Here is a 9,995-nt window from a genome sequence, read left to right on the forward strand (position 1 = left end):
GGCGTGGGCGGTGGCAGCGTGGGGGAGGGGCCCACGTGGTGGTGGTCCAGGCCAGCCTGTGGCCTGTTGCTGGCTTGAGGCCCACCTGCTTCTCTGTGCTGCAGGGTTGAGGGGCCTGGGCCGGAGGAAGGGGCTCCTCTCCCACCACAGCCCGGAGCACAGGGGGAGCCTGGGGGCAGGCCTGCTCCCTCCTGCCGGGCTGGCCACTGCTGGGATCAAAGACGGACTTATGCTCTGGAGACAGGGGCTAGAGAAAAGCCACAGAGGCATGTGTACTTGGGAGCAACTCTCCGAGGAGGGGCGGGCGCTCCTGGTGCCCGGGCAGGGCCTGCTGTCTGGTGTTCAGAATTCTCTGGCCCCCTGGCCGGTGTGGCCGTGCTGGACCCAGGAGCCGGGAGCCAGGAGGGCCACCTCCACGTGACCGCCGGGTCTTTTCCGATGCCCCGCCGTCCGGCGTCACTCGGGCTCGGGTGAGCCCACGTGTCCGCCCTGCAGGCCTGTGGTGCGGGGACCTCCGGAGAGGAGGGCTGGGGCCGGGCTGGCCGCTGGGCCCTGGCCACGCTGGGTGGAAGAGAACGACACGTCTGGGATTTCTGTGCTTTAGGCTCTCCGTCCTTTGTCCCGGCCTCAGGCTGGGCTCGCGGAAGCCCCAGGATCGAAAGGAGGCTGATGGCCATCCCTTTAGGGTTTGCCTTGGAGGACTGTCAGCCACGGGGAGAGGACGGAAGGCCAGGATCAGGGTGTGGAAGAGGCTCCTGTGAAGGGAGGAGGAGCAATGAGTAAGGAGGGTGTCCGAGCAGCCAGGGTGGCCGAGCTGCTCAACCCTTAGCCCCCAACAGGCCTCACGGAGGAGGCACTGGGCCCAGCGGCCAGGTCCCCCGTGGCACCCTGGCTGTGAGGCGTGTGAGGGCCGGAGGCAGGGAGGAGCTGGGCTCTGGCCCAGATGATTTCTTAAGTTCGGGGGACAAAACAGACGGACACCCTGGGGTCCCTGATGCACAGGGGACGTGCACATGTGACCCAGAACTCCAGGCTGGCGTCCAGCTGTGTCCACTGTCAGTTCCCACCTCCGGGAAGACAGCCTAGAAACACAGGCCCAGAGGGAGTTCCTGGCTTGGCCAATCACCTGGCCCGACTCATCTCATGGAGCTTTTCCTGAACATCATCCCTTTGCCTCTAAAAGGTAGGTAGACCCAGTGGCCCACTTCCACAGAGGATGTTAAAGATCGAAAGAGCAACAGCAATACCTACAGAGGATGGAGAATGTGCCAGATACTGTTCTTGGGGTCCCTCAACCACCCATTTTACCGATGGAGAAACGGAAGCCTAGAGCAGAAACTGTCACACCGTGAAAGTGGCAGGCCAGGAGCTGAACCAGGCTCTGGGCCCCCAGTTTCACCACGGCACCCCACACGGTCACGACTGGGAGACACATGGGCATGCGTGATGAGGGGGAGGCCGTGAGGGAGGGTCCTCGTCACAGCGGCGTGAGCGCAGAGGAATCCACGGCACACGGCGTTGCCTGCGATGGGACAGGTGTCATGGCCGGAATGATAGTGGTGACCAGGCTACATCTGGAAGGAGAGGCCCCCCAAGGATGGCAAGGGGGCCCAGCTGTGTGGGAGAGGCTGGCTCTCGCTAATTTCCAGACAGGGGGAGGGGGAGAGGAAAGGGGAGGGAAGGAGAGGGCAAGGGGATGCCAGCTATGCCTCTTCCCCTCATGCTGGCATTTCCCTGTCCTCCCAACGATGGCAGACCAAGAGGAAAAGTCTAGGCAGACGGATTCCGTGTCCCCCACCTCAGGTGTGGGCTTGCCCCGTGCGCCGCGGCCCTCGGCCCGCCGTACCTGTGTCCCGGGCTCAGATCTCCACCGTGGGGTCCGTGAAGCCCTTTTTGCCCTCGTTCACCAGCACCGGCTTCTCTGTCCGTGTGTGCCAGACCAGGATCTGCGTGTCCAGAGACAGGGGATGGCATGGGACAGGCCCCCGGGCCTCTCCCTGCCCCCTCCTGCTCCCGCCCGGACCCTGCAGGTATTGCCCCCGCCCCTCCTGTTCGGCCCTTGTTCCGTCGGGATTTCCCCCAATGTTCTTCGTTTCTACCGGCGCCCTCCCTCGTGCTGTGTGTACACAGGGTGCATTCAAAATAGCAGTTGGAACAGAAAGTGCACAACTACAGAAAAAGGGACGAGATAAATCTGAAGATTCCTCTATTCCTCTTGCTTCTCATTCTCTCCTGCATTACCTTTTTTTAAAAAAATATATAATGTCTTTATTGATTTTAGAGAGAAACATCGATGGGCATGCACCCTGACCAGGGATTGAGCTGCAACCCGGGCATGAGCCCGGACCAGGAATCAAACCGGTGACCTTTCAGTGCATGGGATGACCTCCAACCCACTGAGCCACACAGCCCAGGGCTCCCCACATTTCTTAATGGGGCTCTCTAGAGAGGCAGAAGGTCGTTCTGGAGCCTTCAGCTCAGCCAGGTGGCAGCCCAGGCCCTTGCTGGAGAAGCTCAAACTAGAAGTGTGTGTGTGTGTGCGCGCGCGCGTGCACATGCATTTGTCCGTGTGCACACATGAACATGTAATTGCAGGGAGGCCGTGAAGCCCAGCTCTTCTGAGGTGTGGGAGGGGACCGTGTCCTTGGCTCTGCCTCACTGGTCACCCCCCTCCCCATCTCCCTGCGTGACTTCAGTGTGGCCGCTGCATGCGTGACAAGCTGCCTTCCGGGCCGGGTGTTCCCGGAAGGCACGGCTCCAGGCTGGCTCTTTGCAAGGCTGTTTGCCGGCCTTTATTCCCCATCCCTGACCTGCAGGGAGGGTTTGGCTGGGCACCACGGCCGTTAGTCCCCGGGGCCTTACCTTGGTGCAGTTGGCGGCCTTGGGCTCCAGGTCGTTGAGGGTGACCAGCTCCCGGAGGAGGCTGCTCTCCTGGTAGCCCCCCTTCACGCCGCGCAGCTTGAAGTAGGCCTGGCTCCGCTGCAGGATGAGCCGCAGGTTGACCGCGAACCCCGCCATGTCTATGGCAAAGGGCCGGTGGGGGTCGAACACCGTCTTCCAGCCGACCACCTTCCCTGCCGCGTTGACCCGCGGGGCCTCGTACCGAAGGCCCCCGACGAAGGCCACGGGCCACACCGACACCCTCCGGGTGCTGCGCATCTGCAGGGGACGCAGAGTCAGGCCCGGGGGTGCCGCCGGGAGCGATGCCCGTCCCCACGGGAGGCGACCTCACCCATGCACGCTGGGCTCACGGGCCATCGGAAGCCACGTCCGGCCGGCCCCAGACGTGCCCCTGTGGCGGGCACCTGCGGAGGAACCTGGCCTCTCTCACCAGCCGATCCTCCCTCCTCTCCACGCACCTGCTGCCACTTCCTCGCTAAAAAAGCCTCTCTTTCCAATTTAGAGTCGGACCCTCCTCTCCCCTCCCCCAAACTACCGTGACTCACAAACCCCCAGGACATGACACTGGCCCACACCTCATGCAGGCCAGCCGCTGAGGCAGGGCTGTGGTCCTGCCGCTCCAAGCAGCCGCCCCCTTTAACCAGGGGACCCCTGAGGCCACAGCCGGCTCTCAGTCCCTTGTCCGGCCCCTGCAGGCTGCACAGCCTCCAGCCTGGCCCCGCCTGTGACCTCAGTGCATCCCAACCCAAAGGGCCTCCGCGGGAGCATCCCCATTCCCCGCCCCGCCCCCGGGTCCTCCAGCCCCGCCCCCGAGCCCTCCAGCCCCGCCCCCGCGCCCTCCAGCCCCGCCCCACCGCGTCCTCCAGCCCCGCCCCCGAGTCCTCCAGCCCCGCCCCCGGGTCCTCCAGCCCCGCCCCCCGAGTCCTCCATCCCCGCCCCCGAGTCCTCCAGACCCGCCCCCGAGTCCTCCAGACCCGCCCCCGCGCCCTCCAGCCCCGCCCCCGCGTCCTCAAGCCCCGCCCCGCGTCCCCAAGCCCCGCCCCCGCCCGGTGGCCCTCACCTCCTCGAAGAGCTCCAGGCTGTAGGTGTTGTCATCGTCCGCGAAGTACACCACGCCCGGCTGGCTGGCGTTGCGCGGGAAGGTCTCCCGCAGCCAGCGCAGGGCCAGGTTGCGCTGCATGGTGCCGCGCGGGATGCGCGGGTCGCGGGCGTCGCCGCGCAGCTTGTAGTTGCGGGGCGTCTCCACGTGCAGGTGCGTGTAGTTGAGGCCGGAGTCGCGCAGCAGGCGCGTGGCCAGCGGCGTGCGGTGCGGCGCGTCCTCCACCAGCAGCCAGTGCAGGTTGGGCACGTGCAGCAGCGTGTTGGCCAGGCGCGTGAGCTCGGCCTTCTGCACGGGGCGGCTGTAGGTGGGCGTCACCACGTGGATGGTGGGCAGCGTGTCGGACCACGGCGGCGGCCGCGTGTACACGTACTCGGTGCGCACCACCTCCACGATGTCGCGGTCGGACATGCAGTACTCCCTGGGGTCCGCGCCGGGCGGGGCGGGGCGCCGGGGGTCACCGCCATCATCTGCGGGGGTGGAGGGGAGGGGGGCGATAGGCAGTGTGGGGACAGAGCAGGCCCTGGCCGCGGGCACTGGGCGGGATGCGCCCATCTGCCTGGTCAAACCTGCCCTCTGCACCCAGGAATGCCATCAGCCCCCTGCCTGGCGCTGCCTGTGTCTCCCCACTTTCCTAGTCCTGACTCCCCACACAGCAGAGGGGACCTCGGCTCCCTGTAGCTATTTGGATGCAGCCGGCCAGGTTCCAAGGCTGCACCTTGGGTTCCTGTATTTGTTGGATTTAATATGACCACGTGTCGGACCCTCACCACCCTGGCTCCCTCCTCACCTGGCCGGAAGCATCCAGAACCGCTGGGACCGAGCAGGGCCAGAGTGTAACTGTGTGGAGCAGCGGCTTCCGCCGGTGACTCTTGGCCCTGGCCTGCGTCCCAGCCACGTGGGGTGATGGCTACATGCGGATCCCCAGGCCCTACCTGGGCCCCCGTCCTCCTTCACACTGAGATGGGGCGGCGCCTCCGTGTTTATCTCGCTCCCCGTGTCATACTGTGCGCATGTCAGTGGGAGAACTGCTGCCCTAGAGTGTGAGCCGGTGGGTGCACGGAGTGCACAGGGGGTTAGAGCATGATGGCAGGCTGAAGACACCGGGAGGGGGTGGGGGCACAGGTCAGATGTGGGACACATGGACGGTTTGGGGTGTCAGAGGGAAAGGCAGCCTGGTGGAGGGGGAAGCTGGGGACTCAGATCAGAGCCCAGTTCTCCCACAAGTGCTTCCTGGGACTTCTCCTCAGGGTCACGAGGTCAGGTGAGGTCAGGGCTGCCCACCTGATGCCATTGTAATGAGCTAGTTGTTCATACCAGGGAAGGAACAAACGGAAGGCCCACCAGTATAGGCATGGCTTTTGGGCAGCTTCCCCAGGAAGTTGCAGCTTTACCTGCCCCAGGGGCCCCCGCACAGGGAAGAGAGAGGCTTGCCCAGTAAAGTTGGGGGGACTGGGGAAGGTGCTTACTGTCAGTCACACCTGGGAGCAGAGGTCATTGGCCAGATGGGCATGGCCACTGCAAGCAGGAAGACTGGATACTTAATGCCCTGAACAAAGAAGCTCGCTCTTGGTTTTCCTCTTCTGCTTTGGGGACTCTGGTTGCAGGGGGCACACACTCTTGGCTCCCCCACATTCGCCCACACGGCCCACGGCCCTGTGCACCCCACCCACGATGGACTGAGGGACTGCAGCCAGCCTGATGCCGAACTGGACCAGCTGCCACATGCAGCGGAAGCTCTGGACCCTGGCTCTGCCTCTAGCTCTGCTGACTCCCCAGCTGCACACCTGCCAGGACTGGACCAAGGGAAACGGGACTTTGGGAACCCAGGGATGGGATTCCATGCGAATAAAAATCACTCATCCTCCTGGGCCAGTCTCAGAAAGTATCGTTAAGGACCCCAAACCCAGCACTCAGTGGGGAAAGGGACACCCCCCCCCCCACCTCCACTTGCACAGATAACATAACTAGGAAAAGAGGGGTGACTACTATACTCCTCTTGAGTTTTTAAAACACAACACAGGCCTGGGATCCTCCTCATCCCTCCCTCCCTCCCCACGGAGGCGGAGTGCTCCCAATCCTTGCCATCCTGAAATCAGACGCAGAGTTCTGCGCACCTGAGTGCGGGTCTGTGTTAGCATTCACCCGATTCCCAAAGGGGCCAGGACCCCCGAAAGGGTCAGGTCATTGGCCTGCATCCTCCTAATGGCTCCTCCCAGCTGCCTCGTAAGGGAAAACGAGAACTCCCCCAGGAGGAGCCGTGCTCCCTGACATCCGGCCGGGCTGGGGGCTCACCCTTGTGCGCGGTGAGCAGGGGCGCGATGGTGCTCTGGTGCCACACGGTGACGAGCAGCGTCCAGGGCAGCACGATGAGGATGATTGCAAGGATGTCCCGTCTCTTCGGCATCTCCAAGGCTGGCTGGGCCCACAGCTCCTCATTACCTGAGCGGCGGCAAGGTCCGGAGAGGACGGCGCCAGGGGCGGGGGGGGCAGCGCGCAGGGATGAGCACAGGGGAGAAAAGAACAGGAATGGGCCGGACCGGCCAGGGACGGGGACGGCAGAGAAGCCGATGCTGGCTAGCGGGTCTTACCAGCACTCACAACCCACCCATTGCGGAAGCAGGTTTGCAGAGTCCAGCTCGGCCAGAGTTTCAGAAGGGGTGGCGGCTCAGGGCGCAGTCAGGAACCCTGCCAAGTGCATCCCTGCAAGAGAGAGCAGAAGAGGATGGCCAGAGACCTGGGCGGGGACGGCATCCGGGAGGGCCAGGCCCGGCCCTGGCTTGCCACATGGAGCCTGGACTGCCTTCTCCCAGGTGCTCAGCAGGGAGCAGAGGGTAAAGGGCACAGACGTCAGACACACCTGCATTGGTTTAGACACTTAACTCTGCCACCAACAAGCTGTTGTTCCTTTGCCAAGTGGCGGCAACGGTCCGTGCCACAGTTTTCTCATCTGTGGAATGGGTACCATCAGTACGTACTTTACAAGGTGGTTCTGAGAGTGAAACAAGTCGGCGCCCCTAGAGCCCTGAGGATGGCACCCGCCGTGTACAGACTGAATCTACGACGGTGCTGGCCACATGGTTGGGCCCGGGTGGTTTCTTCAGAGCCTGGATAAAGGGGGCAGCCCTGGGGTGTAATGAAACGGGGTGACCTTATGCCACACGCCTAGCCCCAGTCCCCAACTCCAAGACCACGGACCGAGGTCTCCGTTTGGCTGGCTGAGCTCGGGCCATTTGATGGACGGCCAGGGGGCTTCTGAAAGGCCTGGCTGGGAGGTTGCCTCTGGGTCCTCCACGGCTCCAGTGGAGCTTTTTCAAATGCCCTTTATCTCGGGGAGGGTCCTCAGTGCTGGGTGGAGGAGGCCAGGCCAGGCGAGCTGTGTGCGATTCGGCGTGCACGCCCAGCTTCTGTGGCGCTCACGTGGCCGCCCTCACGCGTCCTCTGGGCGGCCTCTTCATTCCACGCCTCTGCCTCTGGCACTCGCGCAGCCTGCCGCTCGTCTGGTCTGCTGGGCTGTTGTTCGTAACAATAGCTGTGAGATAGCACCTGTGGTGTCCGAAGGTGACGGCTCAGCAGTTCACGTTCAGTATGACAACAACCCCGGGTGCCACGCGCTGTCCTTACCGCTATTTCTCGTGGGAAGTGCACCAGTGGCTCGCCCAAGGCCACAGCCAGGACGTGGTGCATCCAGACATAAACCCAGGCCCTCTGGTCTCCTGCAACCAGGGGCATGGGGAGGCAGCTTGCAGGCCCAGGGCCCCCAAACCTGATCAGGCATAGATGGGGTGAGCCCTGGCACGGAGCCACCCTCCCCTAGGAGAGCCGCCCCGGCTGCTGTCCCAGAACCTTCCAGAAGCGGGGAGGGGAGAAAGGAGGAGGCAAAGATGCAGGGGGCTGTGGAGAGACAGTTCTGTCTTTCTGGTCAAGACATCTATGAAAGGAAAGGGAGGGGGGGGGAGATGAGGGAGGGAAACTCTAAAAATAAACTTAGCAATAAACCCAGTTGTGCATTAATTACTCTGGAAGCCATTACGGCCTGAAAAATCCCATAACTTTAATGGAGGCGATTATAAGCATCGTAGCAAAAGCGTGGAGCTAATTACCAGGTGGTTATTCAGCAGAACAGCCAGAGCCCCAGTCTCAGAGAAAGCCAGCTGGCCAGCAGGGGTGAGTTTATGGGAGATGGGGCCTGAGCCTGGTGGTGGTAGTGGGGGGGGGGGGTAGGTCCTGGGGGAGCCTAGGGCTGTGGGGGCTCATGGAGGGCGTGACCTGCGGGGGTGGGGGGGAGTTGGAGAAGGGGGAGTGGCAGGGGGACCTGTGGGAGGGCCTGGGGCAGGGGGGAGGCTGCACCTACCCCGACCTCAGCTCTGAGATGAGGCTGCGAGGACGCCTAGCTCCCCACAGCCTTCTTCTACCCGGGCCCTGGAGGAAGGGCGGCAGCTTGCCTGTGGCCGCAGGCTCAGCCCTGCAGGCTGCATCCACATAGACCCCGGAACTGCTCTGGGCCTTTTGCGCATGTATTCAGGCACACGTATGTGTGTGTGTGTGTGTGTGTGTGTGTGTGTGTGTGTGTGTGTGTGAGTGATGTGAAGGTCAGTTACAAACAGGCTCCGAAACCATCCAGACACGTGTCTCTGACATGATAAAGCCGTGCTACCAAACACGTTAGGGGCAGTAGTGAGGTGGTAGAAGGGATCGGCTACAAAGTGAAAAGTCCCTCCGAACGACGCACTCGTGTGATGCTTGTTTCAACGTACGCAGCCTTTAAAGAGACAGGACTTTTCCCTGTTGTTGCACAACACGAGGTCATTTTCCCTGGAGTCCTCACCACCCCTTGCTGGCCGCTCTCGGCACTCCCGAGGGGGGGTTTGGGAGGAATTTCTGGGCGTTCCTGGCCTTACCCCACCCCCCAGTGCACCCTATGACCTCTTTGTTGATTTCGTCGAAGTGACCCAGGACCTGAAGGACACTTGGTGTGCCATCTGCGTGCACTATCCTTTAGCAGTTTTACCACCTATCTCCACCTACTTAGAAGAATTTTTTCCTCCTTATGGAGTCTTTTGAGAACACTCAACTTCGCTTTCATAGAAACAACGTATTTCTCTTTTTCCAGCCCATGTTTCGTGGTTTTATACTATTCCGCGGTGAGGACCACAAGCCTGGCCTTTAAAAACTTAGCGACCCTTGGACTCCAAGCCAGCTTGTGACTCAGCTGGTGTGAGCCGGGGCGGCCCCTAGAGGCGAGAGGCAGCATGACAGGGGCCCGGACACCTGCTGGAGGCTGCATAGGTCAAGGGGTCCGGGGAGGCTGGTCAGGGGAGCTTCTGCTGTGCGTGTGAAGGAGGAAAGCTGGCCTCCCTCCTCTGAGAGCCCGCATCCAGGGGTGGATGGGACGGACGCTGAAGCCTCCTCACGTAGGTGCAAGCCAGGCCCATGGCTCCACTGTGCAGCCCAGGAGGGGTGAGGGTGGGGAGGGGGCTGGGCCAGGCCCCAGCCTTCTGGGCATGGGGTCAGGGAGGTGACAACAGGCGGCAGAAGGAGGGGACATTTTAAAAGGAGATGCGGGACGGAGTCAAGGCCCCAGCTCCAGCTCCAGACAGTTCCCCGGGCGAAGGGAGGCCGGGATTTGTCCCGGAGATCTGCAGGAACTCCTACATGGATCAAGGGATTAGTATTGATTCTTCTGCCTCTGCTCAGGAAAAGCCCCGTGCCAGAGCTAATCAGCTCCCGGGCCAGTCAATCCATACTTCATTAACCCGGTCCTGTCCTCCTGCAACCCGGCCACCGTCTCTGCCCCCCAGCCTGGCCCTGGTTTCAGCCACGAGCTCCTGCTAGGCCTGCAGGGCACAGACTTGGCCTCTCTCTGCTCACTGTCCCCCAGCCTCCTGCTCTCTTCCTCCTCCCCCACCCCCATCATCTGGAGGGGAAGGGAGAGCAGGGGACAGGGATCCAATAGCTCATTCCACTCCAAGAAGTGAAGTGAGGTCTTCGCAGG

The 9,995-nt window shown here is 62.5% G+C and overlaps 1 protein-coding gene across 1 annotated transcript; it reads right to left on the bottom strand.

The window, feature by feature from the left end:
* Positions 1–1,859: 1,859 nt before the first annotated feature.
* Positions 1,860–6,710, bottom strand: B3GAT1 (beta-1,3-glucuronyltransferase 1). The gene is made up of 5 exons (XM_054712692.1): positions 6,609–6,710; positions 6,296–6,442; positions 3,962–4,470; positions 2,863–3,159; positions 1,860–1,946 (listed from the first exon to the last, which is right to left on the bottom strand). Exons 1-5 carry the CDS (start codon positions 6,610–6,612, stop codon positions 1,860–1,862), a joined length of 1,044 nt encoding a protein of 347 aa, XP_054568667.1. The 5' UTR covers positions 6,613–6,710.
* Between the last annotated feature and the right edge of the window lie 3,285 nt (positions 6,711–9,995).

The sequence above is a fragment of the Eptesicus fuscus genome, chromosome 23 (assembly GCF_027574615.1).
Source record: "Eptesicus fuscus isolate TK198812 chromosome 23, DD_ASM_mEF_20220401, whole genome shotgun sequence".
NCBI lineage: Eukaryota > Metazoa > Chordata > Mammalia > Chiroptera > Vespertilionidae > Eptesicus > Eptesicus fuscus.

Bases quoted from the DNA above. Each gene is read 5' to 3' on its own strand.
- B3GAT1 (XM_054712692.1), bottom strand. The intron at 4,471-6,295 runs GTGAGCCCCCAG...CCACCCCCGCAG, and splicing joins CCTGCTCACCGCGCACAAGG to ATGATGGCGGTGACCCCCGG. The intron at 3,160-3,961 runs GTGAGGGCCACC...CGTCCCCTGCAG, and splicing joins GCCTGGAGCTCTTCGAGGAG to ATGCGCAGCACCCGGAGGGT.